The 24,836-nt window shown below is 40.5% G+C and overlaps 1 protein-coding gene across 1 annotated transcript in view; it reads left to right on the forward strand.

Moving 5' to 3' along the window:
• brinp1 (bone morphogenetic protein/retinoic acid inducible neural-specific 1) overlaps positions 1-24,836 on the forward strand; it is a 107,155-nt gene that overhangs the window by 74,700 nt on the left and 7,619 nt on the right. The window contains exons 6-7 of the mRNA XM_033989207.2: positions 21,161-21,397; positions 22,486-22,708. Coding sequence (XP_033845098.1) covers positions 21,161-21,397; positions 22,486-22,708 — 460 coding nt within the window. The remainder of the gene's footprint in view (positions 1-21,160; positions 21,398-22,485; positions 22,709-24,836) is intronic.

Below are 24,836 nucleotides of genomic sequence, written 5' to 3' on the forward strand. Positions count from 1 at the left end.
CAACAGCCACCGATCCATATTTCTACTAACGCCGCCCCCGCTAAGGCCAGCATCTGCAGGTAAAGGGGTCAAACTCTTATTTTAGCCCCGCGGTATCACGTCGTGCCCATCCTCGAGCACCGCCGCGCTCCCACTAAAATGATTTGTGCCTCCGTGGAAGTGAGTGTCAGTGTGTTTTTTAATTGGGTCTGAGACAGGCATAGATTTGCTGCTCAAAGCCCCGGGGGATTGTGATAGCATCCTCCGTGGTTAGTGCTGTCTGCCTCTCTGTTCTAACACAGTAAGGCGTTATAGAAGTTTCCAAACGCGCAGAGACGGTGTTGTCGTCGGCGTCTCTATTTTTGAAAAAAAAGTAACGAGGGATGTCAAGATTATTTCATAATTCGTGATCATTCAGGTCACAATGTAAGACTCACATAAACACAAACGTCGTGGTCGTTTTAGAGACAAAATGAAGTTATTTCTATTCAATTTATACTTTGAATGTTTTTTATCCGGCTGTGTATGTCTCGTATTTACTTTAGTCTGTGATGAGCTTCATAAAATCAAACTTTCCAAATTATAAACTAGAGGAATGATAATGTAATAGAGTTTTTTAATAAAAGAAAAGTAAGAATTTCACTGCTGTTTGATCAGAGTGGTGCTAATCTCTCTTTCAATAATGTTAATGCTAATATTTAATCACGTGTTCAAAGCGTATCGTTAAAAAAGACGGAGGTTTATGGAAAAATGAAACGTGAAATGGGGTTTTGATCGTTGTTTTATGTTATGCCGTACATTAAAGTCTCCATATGACACTGTTTTCTTTGTTATCGCGTTGTTTTATCGTCACAAACAGACCTGGAGTTGTGTTTTGTTTCATTCACACATGTTTAACGCACAAACCTGCAGTTCCTCTTTCAGAAAACACCCTGTTCCACCTTGTGATGTCATCATGTGGTAATCCAAGAAGTGCTCCACTGTGTTTTTAAACTCTTTACACCTTCGCTAGGATCATTTGATTGAATTCAGTCCTGGAATCGCTCAACTTTACTGAACTAAAGGTAAAAAGGAGCCGTTTAACTTGAAAACTACCACTTCATGACATCACAAAGTGGAACAGAGCGTTTTGAGCTTTGGAGATGTAGACAAACTAATAATAAAGTGTTACTCAAACATGTGTGAATGAAACAAAACACAACTCTAGGTCTGTTTTTGAGGAGGAAACTGCGTTATAACATGATTTGCAGCTCAGTAGTGTCGTCCGTAATTTGCGTAACACAGTGGTTCCTGGTTTATTGCGGTGGTTACGTTCTAAAAAATAACCCGCAATAGGCGAAATCCGTGAAGTATCCGCTTTATTCTACATGTTTTTGTCTGTAAAACCCCTCACCACACACTTTATACACTTTTCTCACACAGGCGTTAACATTTTCTCACATTTCTCTCTCGTTTAAACGCTCTCAAAGCTCAAACCTTTGTCGCTTTCTCATCCTTTCATCCGATGTCGGCTCTTCCTCGTCATTCACCGAGCGTTGGATCGTTCACCCGCTAATAGAAAACGTGAGCGGGGGGTTTAGAGCGTCGTGAGACAGGTTAGTTTTACCCGACTGATGATGTGTTGTTGTAATAGTAATAATGCGCTTGGGTGAGGAGCCAATGGGGCGACGCTTCCATCTGTGGGATTACGACCGAACGCCTCGAAGTCAGAATCCCGCCTAAACGTGATGATACCGTAGCGCTGTGGATCTTTGAGGGTTCAAGGATCACCGGGTCGCCACGGAGAACCTGGTGCTAAATCACTCGCAGACGACCTGATTTTGACGATCGCTTTAAATGTGTTTGTCGGTGCAGAACGTTTCATCGACATTGTGGGTTTTGTCGTGGGGGAGAAAACAAATCGCAAACGTACAGCACTTCAGAGTCACACTGCGATCCAACGTTTAGGTAAATTTGGCCGGAGACACGGCACGGAGGAGACTGATGGACGACGGTCTACAGTCCAACAGCCAATCAGGACGGAGAACGCTATATCGTGTAAAAAAAAAAAAAAACATGAAAAATTGCACAAAAAATAATCCGTGAAACTGCGAGATGAACCGCGATATAGCGACGGACAACCGTACACCTTCAGCTCTGGAATTGCTGGATCTTTACTGAACTAAAGCTAAAATGGAGCTTGAAAACTACCACTTCATGACATCACAAGGTGGAACCAGAGCATTTCGAGCTTTGGAGACGTGGACAAACACAACTCTGAAACGAAACACAACTCCGGGTCTGTTTTTGATGAGGAAAACCGGATTTTAACATGATTTGAAGCTCACAGGAGTCAGTTTTGTGTAATATAAGACGTTTAAATCCATTATACAGCGCTTACAATAACACAGAATCAAAACTGTGACATTATTTAAGCACATTATCACCATATTTGAGCTTGTCGCATAAAGAGAATAGCTCATTCTAACAAAAATAGTTTCAGCCCAAACAGTGACCTAAGCAGTAATTATCCCGCGTGAGGAGGTTGCGTTGAGTTGCAGTCACTCTCAGGATCACAAGAGCTCCGTGTGATTGGTCAAGTGTTTGAATAGAATGATTGCTTTCTTGATTTATTTCACCCGGTTATTAAAATTAGTTGGAGACTCATTTCCTAAACCAAAGCCTGCAGTGTGCTTCTCCTCTGCGTGGAACATTTTGTGCTCCCTGGATTGAGAGAATTAAGAGCTTTGCCAAAGAAAAACTTTTAAGTCCACTTACCCGGACAGCTTTTTAGGTTTTTTGGGGGGGAAACTCTTTATTGTCATGCACAAAATGTATTAGCGCCGAGGTTTTCAGACTGTTTTGTCACCCAATTGATAAATGACAGGCCGGGAAAAGGCTCTTTCTCCCTGAGCTATAATAACCCCGGGAGAAAGGAAAATCTCCTCTGAGTGGTTTCTGCTTTAAAATGGCGACTTTTTTTTTAATGTAAGTGTGTAGAAGTGCGTGTATGTGCGTTTAAACGTAAGTGTGCGGCGTGCGTCTGGTGCGTTTACGTGGGATGAGGGTGGGTTTTCAGACATAAGAGCAATTATCATCTCCCCCTTTAATTAGAAAGACGGCTGATGTTGAAACTCCTTGAACAATTATAGCGCTCTTCAAAGTGATGATACTTCACAAAGCCCGTGGAGACGCGCGGAGCCTCGGAGAGCGCCGTCCTGAGCTGCGCCGCCCTGAGCCGCGCAAATATGTTTATAACGGGACGACCCCCCGATCACTCCGATCAATCGCTGTCTTCATCTGGGACTGTGGCATTTAGTCTAGTTTTAACACGAGCGATACGTCTGCGTAAAGATACAGTGAGAGCGTCGTGTGTGTGTGTTACGTGTACAGTAGGGCTGATTCATCACACACACACACACACACACACACGTCTACATTATTTCCTCCATGATCAACTAAATATCTGGTCTTTTTCTGCATAAAAACGTCTAATCCTGTAGTTTAAACCTGTACAAACATGTTCTGATATGTCCCTGTGTGTCAGATGCCCTCCCTGGGTCTTATTCTGCATAACTCTGTAGTTTAAATTTGTAATATATGTGTGTCAGATGTCCTACGTATGTCTCCACAGGGTCTTATTCTGCATAAAAACGTCTAATCCTGTAGTTTAAATCTGTACAAACATGTTCTGATATGTCCCTGTGTGTCAGATGCCCTACCTGGGTCTTATTCTGCATAACCCTGTAGTTTAAATCTGTACAAACATGTTCTGATATCTCTCTGTAAATCAGATGCCCTCCCTATGTCTGCATAACTCTGTAGTTTAAATCTGTAATATATATGTGTCAGATGCCCTACGTATGTCTCCACAGGGTCTTATTCTGCATAAAAAAAACATTAATCCTGTAGTTTAAATCTGTACAAACATGTTCTGAATTGCCCCTGTGTGTCAGATGCCCTCCCTGTGTCTCCACAGGGTCTTATTCTGCAACAAAACGCTAACCCTGTTGTTTAAATCTGTACAAACATGTTCTGAAATGTCCCTATGTATCAGATGTCCTCCCTGTGTCTCTATGGGGTCTTATTCTGCATAACCCTGTAGTTTAAATCTGTAATATGTGTGTGTCAGATGCCCTCCCTATGTCTCCATGGGTCAGGGGCGTCAAACTCATTTTCACTGAGGGCCACATCAACAAAATGGCCGCTCTCAAAGGGCCAGATGTAACTGTAAGATAAATGTAACTAAATGTAGCCAAATGTAATGTCAAATAAATGCGATTACTTTTTAATCTTGTTAATTAACCGTTTCTATATTTATTACTTATTCAAGTTACAAATATTGCACAGGGATTTACGTAGATATGAAAAAATGGCTGTGTAACTGTGTATTTCTTGATAAACGGATATTTTAAAACAGTCATACCTTTTAATTTACTTTGTCGCGGGCCACATAAAATGAAATGGCGGGCCACATTTGGTCCATGGGCCTTGACTTTGACACATAGGGTCTTATTCTGCATAAAAACCACTAACCCTGCAGTTCAGATCGGCACAAACATGTTCTGAAATCCGATTCTCGTGTTAGTTCGTCAGTTCATATTCAATTCTTCTGGGCGCGTTTAAAATGTGAACTTTGACTTGAATCCTATTATTTAAAAAAAATAAATTAAAAAAAACAAAAAAATGCATCACTATCACAATGTTTTTTCCAAATGTACAGTTTTATTAGTTCACAGCCTTTTCAGAAAATACCATAAAAATAAAATTAAAAAAATAAATAAAAAAGGACACACATAGCAGATTGCAGGGATTAAAAAAAAAAAAAACGCATATCCAATCACTATCACAATGTTTGTCTGAAAAACTCTAATTTTATTTATTTTTTTATTTTTTTCCAAATGTATAGTTTTATTAGTTCACAGCCTTTTCAGAAAATACCATAAAAATAAAATAAAATAAATAAAAAAGGACACACATAGCAGATTGCAGGGATTAAAAAAAACAAAAAACAAAAAAAAAAAAACGCATATCCAATCACTATCACAATGTTTGTCTGAAAAACTCTAATTTTATTTATTTTTTTATTTTTTTCCAAATGTATAGTTTTATTAGTTCACAGCCTTTTCAGAAAATACCATAAAAATAAAATAAAATAAATAAAAAAGGACACACATAGCAGATTGCAGGGATTAAAAAACCCCCAAAAAAAACAACTTTGCTAGTGCCCTTCTTGCATAACACACACATAACAACCAGCACTGATATTGTGGCTGGAACATCTCGCCTAAGGACTCCTCTCAACAGCAGTATGCAAAAACGAGTAAAAAGTGAACCAACAACCCGCAGCTGGAGGGCGACCGGCTTAACCTCTTACACCACTCTTGCCCCCGCATCTCAACATTTTGGTCAAACAGTCCAGCAGCATGTCGTATGTTACTGTTGTGTTGAGTCACGTGCCTTTTAATCATTATTTCTTTCCCATCCAAACATTTCCAACATCAAAGTCGTGCGTTTCTATTTAAGCCTCTTCAGGGATGCGAGGCCACACACAAACGACCATAATGTCATTACGCCGTGAATAGATTTGAAGTCCGAGAAGATTTTTTTTTTTCCTCGGCAAAACATCTTCCGACTCCTTCTTTTTCCTTATGAATGCCCGGTGCGCTTGCCAGTTGCCATGGCGATAAAGAGCAGCCCCACAGCCGAGATTAATTGTGAAAAATAAGCAAGGAGCGTAACTATCGGTGGAGGTATGTATAGGTTTTGAGGGCGAGGGCGTGCGCTTTGTGTGTATATAATGGACGTGGCTCATCGTAACCTTGGCAACACAAAAGTCAGAGATCAATTTGAGCGTTATTAATTTGTTTTTAGCATTATTTCCCTGCGAATTTACCTGCGGAAGTGTGTTAGAAGCGCGTGCAGCAGGGTGACTATTTACGCCTTTCAGCTTCTTGTTTTGATAATTTTGCGACGTCTCCGCGACTTAATCGACGAAATGATAAATGACACGTTTGCGAACCGCGCGCCGCTCTTTCGCCCGTGTAAAGCGAGCCCGTTCCGTTGCCATAGGTGACCGTAACGGGCATGAGCAGCTCTTTTGCATGTGTCTCATTTTCAAAAGCCGAGTGACCTTTTTACGAGACAATTAGCTTAAATTCAACCCTTTACCGACCGAAGGGAGATCATGAGCGACCGGAAGGACAAAAGGCAAAGGAATAAAAAGACGAAAACGTAGAAATGTGGGATTGTGTATTCTGATTTTGCACGATCTTTTGCCGAAATATCAAAAAGCGAAGGTCTTTTCCGTCAAACTCTGTACTTTCGACTTATACCTTACACTTATACTTATATCTTCTTTGCGGTAATTGGAGTCTACATCTCGTAAACATCGCTTTGAATTGCAGAAACAGTCAAATTTGCAATCTCACTGGGTTCGTTTTTTTTAATTTCATTGCCTAGAATATTGGTATGCGAGTGACTGACAACGAGGCTGAATGAAATGAAAAGCAATTTGATTTACTTGCTTTAATTAGGCGTATCTTTCTGCTGTATTTTCCTTCATAATTATTTACTTATGCTTAGGTGTCTGCGTGCTAAAGTTTGCTCCGTGACGCTGATTTGTTTTCCAGCCTAGACGCCTATAACGTATTCCGCAGTTTGCCTCTACCAATATGAAAAATTATGTTTGGCGATGGATTTCACATCTTCATCCTAAAATAATTTGTGTTTCCGCCTGGTGTGTGGTGGCCCCCGCGTGTGTGAGTTTGGGTCTGTGAATGACAGATAACACAATACCAATACGACAGTGTCTGGATATTCTCTCTGCTTTCACAAAGAATTAGATTCAAAAAGTGTAGCGCAATCTGACACCGCACAAGCTACCTATCAAATCTTCAGCTCGTTCTGCCTCTCCCTCAGCGGGGCTTGGTAAAATATTTGGCAAACCTTTCGCTTTTTCCTCCCCTTTTCCCTCCCAACAGTCACTGAAATTAGAGATGACAGTGGAACGATTTTTCGCATTAGATTTCACGCATGGCTTTGCATAGCTTTGATCTATCAACATAAAACTTTCCATTGGATAAAGTCAGTATAACGGAAAAAGGCTTTAGTTTTTTACGTTTTTTTGGGGATGTTAGCGAGCGTAGGGGCTTCACGTGGAGCGTTCCTGGCAGCGGGCCGGCGTTATTACGAGATACTATTTGTGGACACGTGATACGAGTGTTATCGATCTGCATCCGAATAAATGATTGTCTTTGCTGGTTTTCTGCTGGTTGTGCTTCACTGCTGAACCTTGAACATAAAGATTTGTGTGAGAGCTCTGAGTACACAAATGAGCTTCTATAAGAGCAGGAAATACACAGAATATACTGTAGTTTAAGCTGTACTTTGGTTGTACTTTGGCCTTACTGTACGTTTATGTGGCTCGACACAACAAAATGAGCTCCCCAGAGCAGAACACAACCTTCAGTCTCACATTATTCACTCTTATTATTCCTTAAAGGTGCACTGTGGACATTTTCTTGCAGAGGGTCGGCCCACCTGCTTGTTTCCATGGAGATGGGATGTTCCACAGTATGACATTTCTCCAATGGGGGGTACATAACCAAGTAAAAGTAAAGTACTGTACTTAAGTAGACATGAGGTATCTGTACTTCACTGGAGTACATTTTAAAGTGGAAATAAACAACAGTACAAATAAAAAGACGGAAAAAAAAACTAAAAACAAAACAAAAACAACAAAACAATTGATTTAACTGTTTCTGTTGAACAAAATTCAGCACAAATCTTTATCAAAATCACCACATCTGAAGCTTCATTAGATTTCAAAATCTGCGTGAAATACTTTTACTTTTTACTGTTGAAGTACATTTTTAAAGTACTTTAATACTGCTATGTTTTTGTTGCCTAAATCTTTTTTTTTTTATTGTTATGGTTCTCTTTGACCTTCTTAAAACCATCTGTTATGTTTTGTATGTCGTGTTTGTGCGTCTAGTCTCACTTTTACTTAAGTATATTTTCACTTGGTACTTTTACTATCCATCCATCTATCCATTTTCTTCCTCTTATCCGGGGCCGGGTCATCAGTCTAAGCAGAGACTCCCAGACTTCCCTCACCCTGGACGCTTCCTCCAGCTCCTCCGATGGGACCCCAAGTCGTTCCCAGGCCTTTTACTATTACTTGAGTTTTTGTTTTTTTTGCTCCAGTATCTGTACTTTTACTTAAGTAACATGAGTACTTCTCCCACCACTGCATTTATCTGTTTCCATAGAGACAAGTAGGTGATGCCAACAAGGAAAATTACAGGTCAGATCTGTTGAGAGAGGAGCTCGCTTACTACTATAGTGTTAGTAAAGTGTTTATCAAGGTATTTTTGATCAAGAAAAACAATAATGAAATAAATGTAAGTTAATACCACACTGGATAAGATTGCAGCAAAAACATACAAAGAATTTTACTTTTTATTTTTTCATTAAATTTTATTATTATTATTATTTTTTTTTTTAATATATTTTTATTATTATTATTTATTTATTTTATTTATTTTTTATTATTATTATCATCTCTTTTTTTCCCCTTTTTTCTGTGGACTATTTATTTATTTTAGTTATAGTTCAGATATCATGTGCCGCATTCTCATGATTCATAAAATAATGGAAACCCAGAGCCGCACAGAAAGTTCCTGAACAGCAGAGGAGAAGGACTCCTCTCCACGTCTCTATTACAGTCGTTAAATCTGCGGGAGGCTAAATCGTTTTGTTGCCTGACAGCTGCAGATGTGGAATAGTTGCATGTCGGAGCTGTTCCAGGTGCATCATGGGTACGGTTTTTTCACCCCTAAGACACACTTAAATTATAGATGGCTTTGCTGAGTGTTTTTTTTTTTTTACCTATAGCGCACATGCAGAAGGAGGGAGCGGCCTCTGGGAGCGAGCGCTGAACGTTTGTGTGACTTGGCACACGCTGACGTTTTCCCTCCGTCTGATTGTGTGAAAATTGAGCCGTATTGATTCCACCGAACAACAGACAAATCCACTGGCAGCTGTTCTAAAGGTGACGACACGGGGCCGCGCGGGGGAGCCGTTCATTTAGCGCTGGTTCCAGATGACAAATTGTTTTCAAGATTTGGTCGTGATTCCAACGCTGCGCAACGTATGTTCTGTGGTGAAGAGACGGAGCAGATGTGCAGCGGCTCAAATTTGAAATCAACACTTCCTGATCTGCTTTTTCATATTCCCAGTTATATTGTTACTCGACAAAATTAATATCCTGTGCTATTATTATTAATTAATCCGCTTTTGTTCACTTCTGCCCACAATTTAGGCTGAGACTCTTGTCATTTCTCAAATTTAATAAAAAGCTTTTTACGTTTTTTTTGCTCACGTATTGCTCTTGTTTCTGCAGACAGGTGTCAAACTGTAGCAAGTACGTGACGTCAGATCAGATTTACTAAATGAAACGCACAACTAGCTTTAATTAGACGTATCACTAATGACTTGTGATCGTGATAAAACTTAATATAACGACATTCTGCAAATATATACTGGGAATAATATGTGGTTTTCATGTCCACGTGTATGTAAAAATGATATGGATGTACCATTGTGTCCATAGGCAAGGCACTTCAGCCGCATTGCCTGGGCTGAAATGGTGCGTACGTGAATGTCGACGGTGCGGATTGGAAGCCTCGTGTCGTAAAGACGGACGGACGGACTGTCGTAAAGATTCAGACTCGGGAAACAGTGTGAACAAAGTTTATTTACAGACACGAGGGCAGACAGAGCGGACAGCTGGGAGCGGTGTCGTCTCGGGGCAGGTCGTGGGTCGCCGGGTCAGAGGCTGAGGTGTTCGTATCGGACGTGGAGAGCTGGGTCGGAGACGGAGGATACGCGAACAAATAAACCGGAGCGAGTCATGAAGAAAAACTGAAAATGACACGACGATCAGGCCCCGAGTGTCAGATCCTCGGTCCGTTTGTACTCGCGGGCGGAGGCTTGATTCCTGGATTAGAAGCAGGTGTGTGGAGGTGGTGCCAGAGTCTCCACCCAGATCCAGGTTCAAACACAGAAGGAAGGGAGGAAACCAGCACAGGACACACAAAAAAACCCAATTCCTAAAACCTCACTACCGACACAGTAGTAGTTTACCATCACCGAGTGTAGAGCGACTGGAAAACTGCTTTAACTATTTACTCTATTTACTTATTTTTTACCTGGAAACATGTGATAAAATGAATATGAACATTCTCAGTTATTTCGCACCATGAAACAGGCCTCACGACGTGTCCGCTGTACACACACTGCATTATGGGGCTCCAAGATAAGGTCATTTTTATAATTGTATGTAGTCGTCCCCTTAGATTGTTCATTAATTCTATAGGAACGGCCTAGTTTCATTATTCCATGACCTTTTCAATTATTTTTCTTCTGCATTATTGGGCTATATAATCTATATGTTTGATAAAAGACCTGAATTTAACATAACTAAACTTATTTGCATAATAAGCTAAAATATAAGAAGTACTGTATTTTCTGGACTATATGTCGCTCTGGAGTTTAAGTCGCACCAGCCAAAAAATACAAAATAATGAAGAAAAAACATTTATAAATCGCATTTTTGGGGAAATTTATTTATATTTTACAAAATCCGAGACTAAGAACAGACATTTCATCTTTAAAGGCAAGTTATAATAATACGAATAAAATATAGAACAACAGGCTGAATATCAGTCCATCACGCTAACATAACACATTTATATTTATTCAGCTGAAGCACAGACAGAACTGAACACGTGTCTGGTTTGTCGACGTAAGATATTAACAGTTAATCAGATAAATAAAGCAGAAAAAACAAGCAACAAGTTTACTCTGGATCTCACTCCAAATCAATAAATCCGTTGAGTTCTTCGTCCTCGGTGTCGCGTCTAAACTCCGTCAACTCCGGAGGTACGGTTTTCTTTAGTTCAGTGTTTCTCTTTGCCTTTTAAATTACCGTAATGTTGAAATTTTAAATGTTCAAAGTTACAGGAGGAGTAGATACTGGTACACAAGTCTAGAGTGTCCTCGCGCGGTCGTCACTGTGACAATAACGAAGATGCGACATTATATATTTGAATAACTTCACATAAAAGTCGCACGCCCGGACAAACTATGAAAAAACTGCGACTTATAATCCAGAAAACGCAGTAATAATGTCGGGTCTGGATGTCACGTACAGCTAAAAGTTTGCAGTAGATGCGTTATACTTTTACTTCGCTGCGTTTGAGAGAAGGGTCAGTACTTTCCGCACCTGGACTCTAATGTAGAAAGTATTGTCCAGTTTGTTAGAGCTCGGAGTTTTTAGTTCAAGGTTTATCTTTGAGCAAACAAACACAAATACTGTCAAAAAATAAGCACAACTTTTCCAAATCCCATTATATTTAGCCGTACTCAAATTCATGTGTACTCCTTGGGTACTTTGGCACTTTTAGTAGATTTTTATGCGATTCTTTTACATTTACTTTTTGTTTCTGTATCTGTACTTACCCCTAACGTACCGTGTCTTCTCCCGCTGGTTAAATGGTCGTACACTGTGAATATCAGGAGCTGTAGTGGACCGTGTACTCCCTCAGCGTACCTCCAGTGTCCATGTCCGCTCCTGTGCGAATCAGAGTGTATTTATGAGACGGAATGTGGGAAAACGGATGTAAACTATAATCCACCGTGTTTGCAACATGTACAGTATCCCCCGTTCATGAACACGCACTGTCCACAACAAATAATAATGATGTTAACGCTGTAAGACGTGTTCTATCGAAAATAACGACTGGAATCGATGAGTTAAAATCACAAAAATGTATTCCCTGTCGATTACAATTCTGATACAGAGCTCCGGGTCAGATTGTTGTCCCTAACAGTCTACGCACGCAGGACTTAACCCTTGAGTCGAGTTACGTTCAAGATTGTTTCTCTTAAAACTCAGCCATAAAATAACATACTTTTTTTTTCTATACGTATAATTTGAATTTATTTTCAATCTAACTTCAGACTAATGTACTTATACCAAATGTATTTATTTATTTATTTATTTTTTAGTAGGACGTATTTTAGTAAAGATTGTGCATTTTTGGACGTCAAAATCTCCTGCAACTCTTAATTTCCATCACTGTCCTGTGTTTGTCGAGTACAGAGGTGGAAATTAAGTCGATCTGAGTTATAAGACAAACAAATTGGGGTCAAATTGAACTTTAACGTAACTAGTTTTTCCGACAGTTCTTATTATACAATCAAAATTTGTTCAAACTTAAATTTTTGATAGAAATCGTCCAATTTTCAACCTATTTGATGAAGAAATGTCCACGTTCTGCTGTGAGTGAGTTATTTTTTGGGGTCAGGACAACACAAGAGTTAAACCAGGCGCTCTAACTGTCTGCCTGCCTTTCCCTAGACCCAGAAATAAAATAAAAAAAACAACAACAATCGTGAATATACACATAATATATTAAGCAGGTTTGGCCTTGGTTCCTCCTTCAAACATCTTTCACTTCTCTGCGACATCCCCCCGCTGCACCGGGCTGTTTTTCCACAAATAAGCCCAACGTGGAGACATTTCCGGCTGCCTTATCTCTTTAAAGGAAATCCTGCAAAGTACACAACTGCCCCCCGTTACTCCGAACGCACAATGTTGCCTTTGAAGGGGCACTGCTATAGCGGATAGATAATTTTAGTGTTAAAGCATTAAAATAGTGTTCAAATCAATGCGAGACTTCATTAACCTCCTGAGACCTGGCGTCCTCATCTGTGGACAACACATTTTGGATTGTTTAGGCCACAGTGCGAATTTTTAGAAGAACAGCAACAAGAACATGTTCAATTTTGAATATTTCTAAGAGTTTAGAATATTAATTTTTTGGTTTATTTTTATTTTATTTTTTTATTTTATTTTTTTTATTTAATTATTTTATTTTTATTTGTTTTTATTATTATTTTTATTGTATTTTTTATTTACTTATTTTTTTTATTATTTTATTTGATTAAAGCTCGGGTCTCAGGAGGATAAAACAAGATTCAAACACACATATGAGTTCAGTGTTTTAAGAAACTTTATAACTTGATATATCCCAGTACACACCTTCCCTTGTACTTTGTGTTGTACTCGTGTATAATGACTAACGTTGGGTCATAGTCGGGGTTGGATTATGAATGTTTGAAGAGCCCGAGCCGACATTTTAGAGCGAAAATAACGATGAAACGCCGCTGATGAATTTCAATGCACAGTTAAACATGATCATGATTCCTCGTCTCCCTTTAAACCGTAAAGCGTTAGGTAAGCACGATCACGAGCGTCCAGGTTGGCGTAGTCGTCGTATAATAATCAAGACGGACATCTGTAAACATAATGCCCATGTTCAACGGAAAAAATAATTGACTCCAGACTTTGAAAAATGGAACAGCCACAAAAAGGGAGACGGTTTCACTCCTACTCGCTCTTTGTGCCTTGAAAAGAATTTGCTTTTAGTGCGTCCCTCTCCCAGCCTAAAAAGGGTGGCACTAAATATTTATCCAATCTTATGAAGTGATATGCTTAGATGTTCATGTTTTTCTCATGAGCCGCCCACATATCCGCGCTATACTGGCCTGCAATATTGAAACACCTTTTAGCTACCTCCAGATATTGCACAAAAACCGCCGGATCATTTGGAAGCAGATTGTATCCAAAGATTAGAGAATAAAATCACACGGGATGATTATACGCACGGCTCTGTCCGCGTGTTCTCCGAGCGTGTCCTTGGGCAAGACACATCACTTATAAATGTCGTAAGTAATTGCGTTTGCGTGTGCTACGTACGGATTATAATTATACCCTTGTCTTTTCACTTAAATCCAGTTGTTACGTTTCATTGTTTTTCACTTCTGCGTATTTATAGCGAGACCATCTGGAGTCTGGATTATTCCCCCTCAAACCTCACTGAAATCTTGCAACCTGATGAAGTTTTTTTCCACGTTGACCCCCAATTTCCATTTGTGCGGCAGTGATCAGAAGTTGCGCTTGCCGTGTCATTGGTGTTGGCGTTGTGCGACTTTGTAAAAAAAATTAAGGGTAAAATATTAACCCATCGATGGATTGAAAGGCGAGGGACGGCGCTGTAAGTCGAGCTCGGAGTTGAAACCATGGAAACGACTGCAGACTCTGTTTATATTATGAGAAGTGCTTCAACCTGCTGCGAATAAGCAATGTTCAGCCGTGCCAGAGCTCGGGCATATGTGGAATTCAAAAAAGATGGGTCAGACGTGCCGGAAATATCACTTTTAACCGATTTATAATGATTTTCCCTCATCATTAACTTCCTTTGTTATTTATTATTATTGATTATTATTGATGTTCAGTTCATTTTCACCTCCTTCCTCTCTCTCTGTTCACTCCTCTCGACTTCGTTGTGATTCTTGGGAAAGTTTAAGCCTCGGATTTTTATGTAAATGTTCAGAAATGCCATGTAGCTGTTTTTTAAAGCTAAAAACTGTATGAAATTCTGCTGTTTCCCACAGTGAAGAGCCGGGGTTTTGCTTTAAATGCATTTCATCAGCTACAATCAACATAACACACAGATTTAGATTTGAGATTTAGGTTTATTCCCAGAAATAAAGAATGTGTTTTCTCTGAGCTACATGAAACTATTATGACACCTGTATTTTATTTATACACTGGTCCCTGGTTTAACTGGGGGGTTACGTTCTAAAAATAACCCTCAATAGACGAAATCCACGAAGTATCTTTATTTTTTTGCGATTATTCTATATGTTTTTGTCTGTAAAACCCCTCACCACACACTTTATACACTTTTCTCACACAGGCGTTAACATTTTCTCACATTTCTGTCTCGTTTAAACTCTCTCAAAGTTCAAACCTTCGCCTTTGTCGGTGCAGAACGTTTCATCGACATTGTGGGTTTTGTCGGGGAGAAAACAAATTTGGCTGGAGACACGGCACGGAGGAGACTGATGGACGACGATCTACAGTCCAACAGCCAATCAGGACGCAGAACACGATGCACGCTCGTACGCTGTTGAAAAAAAGCATGTAAAATTGCACAAAAAAATCAGAAAAACAAAGGTGAACCATGATATAGCGAGGGACAACTGTATATATGTGATCAACCGCATGTCACATCTAAGGCCGGTTTCATTAGACTAGAGCCAGTTCTGTCCTGTAGTTGCGTCGCTTTGGGACAAAAACAGAGGTGGGCCTGGGTCTGAACGCACACAGAGTACCCCGTGGCTTATGACATACGTGAATACTTCCACGACAACGGCAATCAAAAACCTTCTCGTGGGTGAAATGGATGTTGTGACATATATATTTAGAAATAGTCAAATGTGTGCCACCTACTTCTGCATTTCGGACTGTTTGATGCATTTTCAGAGATAATTCCTGTCTTTTGATCTGGGCTCCAGTGCGCAGCTCGTCTTGACACTTTGAGGGCAGTTGCATCTCTTAAAGCTCAAATGGAAATGTCAGGGCTTGTCATACATGTCTCCTCCCCCTCTCCAGGGTTCTTGTAAAACATGTGATTTCTGTAAACTAAAGTGTGTGTGTGCGAGTGTGTGCTGGAGCATGCTCGCACTGGCACAATATCACATCAGCTGAGGCTCCACGCCGCTGCCACGCCGGGGACACATGGCAGCACATGACAGAACAGCTTGAAGAGTGCAGCTCAAGTACGGCCGCAGCCAACGGTTACCGCGTCTCTAATTACATGCTGAAGCGGCTCTTTTTCGACTGAGGAGTTTGTTTGTTTGTATTTTCCGGGGAAGAATGCGGCTCGTTCTGTGGAGGCTCTGCTTTAGACTGAAAAGTACATTAATCCTACTGTCAGAGAGTACCAGAGAAAAAGAAAGAAGTAATCACAAACTTACTTTTAGCCTGACTCAACTTCTGTCTATGTCCTATTCACGGAGCACGACTGGCAATAACTCAACGGCATCTCCTCGTGCTGCTCCATCTGCCCGGCCCCTCAATCCAACAATAGCTCAACATGCGATTTCAGCACTTTCTTTTTTCACCAGCATCAAACGCCAGGATCATTTTCATTTGTAATTTATACTTTATACTGGAAGCACCTGCATGAACCGAGCTTTTGGGTATTGTTCGGATAAAAAAAGAAAGAAAAAGAATAAGAATCTCTCTCATCTGAAGTAAACCCAGCGTGCGAAGTCGAGCTGTTTGTCTTCAGGAGGTGTTAGCTGCATATGGAAGCACCTCCACTGTGCACCTCTACTCTGCACCTTCACTATAAATAGTTTTTTTTGACAAAGTGCGTTCACGTTGTTATAAAGTAGCTGCGTGTATAACCATGGAGTCATTGAGCTCCAGTGTCTATAACAAAACTGTACTCACAGACACTGGACAATTACCAAAAATGGATCCATGAGAGCGGAGAAGAAGGCCCCTTGTCACACACAGATATGTTAGAGAGAGTTATGCAAAAGAAAGTGAAATGGGACCAGATAACCATTTTAGCTACAGTTTTTCCACTCGGTTGTCGACAAAGAGCCCCTAAGGCAGCGGCAGTAATGCTGCACCCCATCAGCTGTGCAGTCCATCAGTTTTACACATAGACCGGGGATTAGAGCAGGCAGGCTTGGACTAAAGAGAATGGAGTAATCTTCCAGTTCAAAGGTCTTCACTGGTAATTTAATGCCCCCATTCAGGTCTCACACTTTATTGCACCAATGGATTAAGTCATGATTATTTTGCGAAATTGTGGCCACACAATGGTCAATTAATCTTTAATGAAAGTGCAACTTATGAGGCGGAGCGTCGCATTGCAATAAGCACCAAGTGCTTGCCAAAGCATTTACAAGCCTCAGTTGTGGTCTCTACCCACCATCTATCACAACGTAAACCTAGCACTTCATAAAAAGGCCAAAGGAACAGCAACTTTCCATCTTTAAGTATTCGCTCTGTGTTTAAATGCTTGTGTTCCCCGGTGCAAGGGTATGAAATACATTTGCAGTTGACGTGTGCTATGAGATTAAGTGCCATTCTCAGTTATTTATTTAGAGCTGGCCCAGAATGTGGGGTTGCAGGGAATTATGTGCACTGACAGAGCATGAAGTTGGAGGGTATCAAACAGCTGCACAAGAATCCCAATATGCTCTGTTTTCATCAGAACTCCTTAATGATCACACGTTACCTCCCCATTTCAATTCCAGTCCTGTTCCCAACATCTGCCGCCCTCCCCACAAAATAGAATAGTGCTTCCGCCCTAATTATTGTCATCACCATTTCCTCTCTGTGCCATTCTAAACACCCTCTATAAACAAAATCGAAAGTGTGATGGATCGAGTGTTTAGGCGATAGGGCAGCGTACATTTGACTGTGGTGGCGGCGGGATTGGACAACAGCCGAGGAAAAAAAACACAAAATAGATTTAAAAGAGGTCGGAATCTTATGTTTTATTTCATGATTTTGGATGCAGACGTGTCGACCTGGTTTACGGTTAAAATCGTCCGTAATGGGCCAATCTACATCAAACAAAAAACTGCCACCAAGTTCAGTGTCTTCTCCGTCAAACGAACTAAGAGGATTTTCTTCTACACTAGTGTCAGAAAATGATCCCATTATTACACCCCAAAGACATAATTGTCAGTTGAAAGGACTTCCCTAATAACATTTGTGGATCATAAGGTTGGATTTTTCTGTCAAAAAAGAGTGAATCAGCTCTAGAATTAACGGGTCTGTCGTCTTTCGCGAAATGATCTTCATCGAATTCTATAACGTAAACACAACGTAGAGTCTAACTTGATGAGCTTTTACTCTTCGTCTTTGTTTGTTCTTACTTTTTTCTCCTTCCGTGTTCATATCCGAACAGCGGCGTTTGTGCATGTTGATACGCAGAGTTATTAGGAATATGAGGTATCCAGCGCAGGAGGGAGGGAGGGCTGTTATTGTGCACCCGGCCGCTGGCACAGACTCTGTCAGTGAGCAGCGTTGATCCGTGAACTTGCCATCTGGATTCTCCCACAAATCACATTAAAGTTTCAGGCCCAGGAATACATCAGGCTAAATGAATATTGTATCCTGGGGTCACAGACGGGCCTGATGGAGAGGGAGCCCTGTGCACACATCTTGTCTGTGGTCAGATATGATCCATAGAAAGTCTCCGCGGGCTCCTTCTGCTTGGACTCTGCTGCACTGCCCGGGCTGCTGATGAGCTGTGAGAGCGAATGCCTGAGCTGCGAATGGCATCATTATTTAGACTATGATTCTCGGGGCTGTACTGCAACAGCGCCAGTGTTGGTCAAAATGGTGCCGGTCAAGTAGATCCTTGCGTCACTCAAAACTTCTAAATATACGGCGGTGTGTCAGGGTCAGAGAACGAAATATTGGAGCTGTAGTTTGTCTAGTTTAAACGTACATACTTTGTGAAATATAAAAAATATATATGCAAGAGGCGTGGGGAGGTGCTTCGGGCACGTCCCACCGGGAGGAAGGAGGTCCAGAAAAGACTCAGGTTTCTCGGCTGGACTGGGAACGCCTTGGAATCCCACTGGAGGAGCTGGAAGACGCGTCTGGGGTGAGGGAAGTCTGGGAGTCCCTGCTTAGACCGCTGCCCCGGATAAGCGGAAGAAAATGGATGGATGGATATATATAAAGGAAAAAAAATAACAACGGTTTGTGCAGTTGACAGATTTAAACTTCGTCTTTTGTTGTGGATCAGATCTGGACAACTGAGGCGTTACACACACATTTATACAAGAGTTAAAACCTGCACATTTGGCAGAAAAACAGAGCTGATTGTAGTTGACAAATGAGAAATCTGGAGGAAAAGCAAGGCAAGTTTATCTGTATAGCACAATTGGTCCACAAAGTAATTCAAAAAGAGCTTTACAGCATAAAAAAAGACATTAAAATCACACTGCAAACGAATCAAAACACGAATAATCATCATAAAAGAGTGAGAATAAAACTCTTTCAGTCATATCTACAGCTAAACAGAACAATTTGAGCCTGGATTTCAACGTCGTCAAAGTGGAATCCTGTCTCACATCTCCAGGTTTTAGGAAACACAAATCACGCTTAAACTCGTACGTGGTCATTTTGTTTCTAATGCTTCACAATTGGAATTACTCGTGCAAATTATATGCTTACTTAAGCTTTTATTTTGGCTACATTATGTTGATTTTTGCATAAATGGATTCCTGTTTTCACCTTTGGCTGAAAATAATAAGCAGAGGAATAATGCGATCGTTCATCATTCAATAACATGTTCTGTTCTGGTTTGTGGCTGCATATTTCCTGCTGAAGCACCATTTGCGCTCCAGTAAAAGCTATTAAGAAAATATTGCCTCACCAAGACACTGTTTCATACAAGAAGGAAAAATCTATTTAGTTCTTTTCCAATCCAGTGGCTTGTGGAGCTCGGGTTTATTCTGCAGGCCTGAGCTGAAAAAAAGGGCCATAATGTTAGCCATCCAATCTTCAATTCTATGCAATACCCCTGTGTGAGATATGGATTGCCCGGTAGGCCAAAAGACATCATTTCTGCTCCAAAGTATACTTTTCCCACCAACCAGCTACTTATACCGCACTTTATTATCCAATTTGTGTCCGTGGCTATAAGAAGTACATTAACAATACAGATACTTAGTACAATACGCTCGTGCCGTACAAGAAAACCATAACACAACATCCACAAGGGGGCAGAAGGAGAGTGATGTGATGTCCCGTTGAAGCTGTTATACGTGTGTTTACCTCGTAGACTGTTCATATAAATGGACATAGCTAACCTTTACGTTCCAAAACTGTCGTCTCTCTGTAACCGCTGCTGTCAAACTCGTCATTTTGGTCTTAAAATGAGTCTTTCTACGTGATACTGGTGTTTTTATTTCGTAACTCAAGATATGAACATTAATAACAGGCAAATCGGCTCGCTTTTTTTTCGCCGAGGTCGCTCCCGATAGTGTTAGCAACAGGTTTGATTGACAGCGTTGCTATGGACCTGGAAAAGGGAAGTAACAAAAAGAAAACCAAGTTGGAAAAATGGTAAAATAAGAAGTAATTTAATTTACAGGAATGTAAGGGTAAACTAAACAAAAGGGAACTAAACATGTATAAACAAAGGGTACACTGCAAGGATTTAAACTAAAAAACAAAAGGTAAAGTAACTAAAACACGAATTTCACAACACATCACTAAATCTTACGGACAAACAGTCAGTGCTGAATCGAAGTGTCTCATAAAACAAAGCCACTGCCCCTGGAGTGACTGAACCGAAGAGACACACACAAAGGCAGACGGGCCACTCCAGGCCAGCAGCCGCGAGCAGGTGTCCCCAATCTTCTGAAATGGGGAGGGAGGCGGCTGGAGGTGGGCGAGGCTTGAAGACGGTCCTCCAATCACGGCCCAGGGATCCGGCGGCCACATTTAAAGGGGAAAAAGAAGGTTTGGGGACACACGGTAAACAAAATATATAAAAAAACAAACAACAAAACGGAACTGTCAACAACTGTCCACAGCTTCGCTCCAGATTGGCTCTTTGGTTGCTATGATTATCGCGCTTAGAATCCCAAATGTAGAACGCTATAACTGCTAGCCTCGATTAGCTTAATTTGACTGGGGCTGAACGCTGTGGGTGACGTCAAACTCACTTAATCCACGTCTTTACACAAGTTTATGGTTTACCTCAGGCACGTAGAGGAGGACTGGAGCGCTGACGTTCCCTTCCTAGTTGCTAAACCTTCTCGTGTTGTGCCTTGATGCTAAAGTCACGTTCACAAAATGCACGGTCCACTCAAGTCGTTGAAGACATCCATCCTTCTTTACGTTTCCACTGATTATAAGATTAAACGCTTCTCGTGGCTCTTACGCAATAAAGGTCTGGGTTTATTCCAGCTGCAGGACAAGTCTTATTGTGAAAGAATCAGACAGTGAAAGGACATCTCTCATGATGCTACTGTTTCACATTATTGTTTAAATGTGAAGTTAGCAATGTGGAGCAATATGCAATCTATAAATCTATCTGATCGGGAGTTAACTATGGACAAACGATGCAATCCTACACTTGAAAGTCCTATTAACCAGGCACGTTGTTGGTGAAAAATGTGTGAAATACGTGTCAGTCTTGGTTAAAAATGGCACACTGGGTCTTTACGTTAGCATCCTGCGTGTGGATAATAGTTTGAAGCTTATTTTTCATTCTGTTTTAATCAATTCTTGCAGGGCTCCAGGTGATTTTCCCAGACTACCTACAGGAGAAGTTCGTCCAGTCCGCTCTGAGCTACATCATGTGCAACGGCGAGGGCGAGTACCTGTGCCGGAACAACCAGTGCATCTGCCAGTGCACGGAGGAGTACCCGCAATGCAACTGTCCCATAACCGACATCAAGATCATGGAGAACACGCTGGGGGCCATGTCTGACACCTGGGCCTCTTCGTACAAAGACTTTGAAAACTCCGGTGAGGTTTGATGACACATTTACAGTTTATAATCGACCTTACGGCATTGAATTCAAACTGAAAACACATTAAAAACATGGATTGGTAAATGCAAAAAAAAGGATTATATCATCTTTGTGCCTTTTCTCTGACTTGAACTCACTTTTTTATCTGTTTTACTTACATTTATTTTAATCCTGAGCGTATGACATGTAGCGTAACGTTAAAATACTGCGGTACGACTCTGATGAAACAAATAAAACTCATCTCTATCGCACAGACCCATGGTGGAAAGCCAGGTTACACCGTGAGCCTTCTAATCTCCAGATAAGGTGTTCAGGTGACAGGCGATAAGGCTTATTTAAGGGCCTAGCTGGACTTTAAGCTGCATTAGAAAAGGAACAGCAGATCTTTTAAAAGACCACAATGATCAGTGATTATGAGGGACACATTTTTGCAAAGGATGCTGCGATAAAACAGCAGGAAGGTTTAAACTGCCATCTGTGAAATCCAGGGTGGGAAGAATCTCTTCAATTCTAAACACGAGGAGGAGATAGAATCTGGCTCCTTTGAAGCAGAATAAGAAGGGGAAGGGTCTGACATGTTGTGGAGGAGATGGAAACATTTCTGACATTTCTTTGCTGTGGCTGGAAAAGAGCTCTGCTGCTGGTTTTTAGGTCGCACTCGCCTTCAGAACAACAAAGCCCTGGTTTATTTTAAGAAAGAAAATGTTTTATTATAATGACCATGACACATAATTAATAAAACTGTGTATTTGGAGCATCTCAGTGTTGTTGTAATGCAGGTGATATTCTGTAGCACTGACAGTTAAAGTGAACACACACGTCATCCTGTAAGTGACTGAGGTACAGGAGAGTTGACAGCAGGAGGATTTTTTTTTTCAATGCGATGGATTTGAACATAAACTGCAGAAGAATACGAGGCAGCAGACCTATGTATTTCTTATTGGAAAGAAAACCCTGGTGGTCAAACGCACAAACTACATCTGAACAGCACTGAACAGAAATGCTTTACCCTGAAAGTTCTACCTCCACAGTTTAATGAAGTGTTTCTCTTTTTACTCCCTGTCCCCTCGACATGTGACGCAGATGAGTTCAAGTCCTTTTTGAAGAGGATGCCCTCCACTCACTTTCTGCCTATCAGCAGTGTGCATCTGCTCTGGGGCAGTGACTGGGACCTGCAGGCTCGCTACAGGCTGCTTCAGAGCTCCCTGGAGATCCAGAGGCTCAAAATCCACCGAACTGCCCGCAAGCTGTTTAGTCTGAGCATCCGCTGTCACCACAACCCTAACCACCAGATGCCTAGGGAGAGGTGAGTGTGACATCTAACTGCATCCTTCTCACGGAAAAGATAAGAAAACCAAAAATAAAGTCTGTATTTGGTATATAGTCGAACTGGTGCGGTCAGAATAAACAGAAATATCTATCTCAGCTGCTGAAGCGACGTAAACGATGTAAAGGCAACACAAACGAACTGGCAGAACTTACTCATAATATTAGATTTACACGTTAGTTATGATAGTTGTGTTTATATCCTCCTGAGACCTGGTGTCCTCATCTGTGGACAACACATTTTGGGTTGTTTAGGCCACAGTGCCAATTTTTAGAAGAAGAACAGCAACAAGAACATGTTCAGTTTTGAATATTTCTAAGAGTTTAGAATATTTATTAATTTATTTGTATTTATTTGTATATATTCTTTTAATTTATTTATTTATTTATTGTAATTTATTATTATTTTATTTTATTTTTTGTGTATTTTAATTTATTTTTTTTATTTTATTTTATTTAAAGTCATATGTCTTCCTGTTTCTAGAGGCACAATTGTTTCTCTTTTTTTTTTTTTTTTTTTTTTTTTTTAAAGAAAATGTGTTCGAGCACTTAATAATTTTTTGCAAATAAAGTCCTGCAAGAGCTCGGGTCTCAGGAGGATATGGCAAAAAAAATGTGTTTGTGTCATAGCAATGTCCAAACTATGTCCTGTAATAACCATCCTGGGACGTCAGCTGTGTGTAGCAGTGCAATAACAGTGTAATAATAAAGCAGCGTAATAACAATAATGTGGGACAATGGACTAGTAAAGCAGAAGTACGGCTCAGGAGACAGGAGGAAGCATGGTATGTGTCAGGACTAAGACAAAAGACAAAACAAACAGCACAGAGTGAATGAAGCTTCTTGCAGTGCGGTAGGAAAATCCAATGTTTACAAAGAAAAAGGTCCAAAACCAAATATATTTACACTGTGTTCATAATCAGCTTCATAAATGTCCAAAAGCAAATCGATCTGGAGCAAATCATTAATTCATTTGATTCATTTATTTATTTGTTTCGAGCACACGCATCAGGTAAACTCAATCCACGTTTCACAAATCTGTTCTTGTATAAGCTCAGAAAATAGTGGGAAGAACAAAACTGATTAAATCCCAGCCTTATCTTCCGTTAAATAAATAAATTAAATGCTTCTGATCAAACTCGAAAGTTTAAAGGCACAGTTCTACGCACGATTGAGCGACAGTTTATTGTTATTTGTGGTCAAAGAAAAGCATTTAAAATCAAAGAGTAACAGTAAAATCAAAGAGTAACTATGGGACGAGGAAGCTCTGCTAATTTAGCTTTAAGTTTGGTGATTTATTTGGTCATTAAATTCAAAATCAAACATTCATCTTGTATAAGGCTGTACATAACGTTTCTATCATGACCAAAGAGTTTAGGGTTTTAGAAAATAAAATACTTACAATGATGCTTATACTTATCATTATTTAGAATTTGACTGAAGTAAATAAAACGCACCGTGACACCATTTTTAATCGCGCCTCGTTAAATCTGTCCTGGAATTTACCACACAATTAAACAATTCTTCAACTTTTACTTATCTTTGGAAGAGTTTACGAGCTTCTATCAGCCTTACTCTGCCGCGCGCTTAAACAGAAACTGATTAAGTTATACAAAATAAAGTAATCTGATTCTCAAACTCTCATCCCAATAACACAGTGAGCTAAAAAAGTGTCCCATTTCTCTCCGTTTTTGTCACTCGGAGCCTGAGCTAAAACTATTTCATCCATTATATAGCGTTTGTACTTATGGCTGCATTGTTGGTGTCCGTCCCGTCGAGTTAGTGCTGAGTTTTGCACATGCCCAAAGCACTCGGGCTCACTCTTGTTTTCCATTCTGCGGGCTGAGATGGATGGAGGAGGGGAGGAGGAGGGGGTCGTCTTGATAGGTCAGTGCACACGTCTTGTCACCACCTTCAGGAAAAGGCAGCTTAAGAGCCTCGCTGCCAACATGTGTCGCGATGTCAGCCTTTACCTGGAAAGCGAAAAAAGAAAATATGCAAAGTTCCAACCTGCCACTTGAAAGAATTTTAAATCTTTCTGGAAATAGCTGCCACTGTATAGACGGAGACGTAAATCCATAAAGTATTCATATAAAAGCTCTGGAAAT

Source organism: Periophthalmus magnuspinnatus, chromosome 23 (assembly GCF_009829125.3).
Source record: "Periophthalmus magnuspinnatus isolate fPerMag1 chromosome 23, fPerMag1.2.pri, whole genome shotgun sequence".
Classification (NCBI taxonomy): domain Eukaryota; kingdom Metazoa; phylum Chordata; class Actinopteri; order Gobiiformes; family Gobiidae; genus Periophthalmus; species Periophthalmus magnuspinnatus.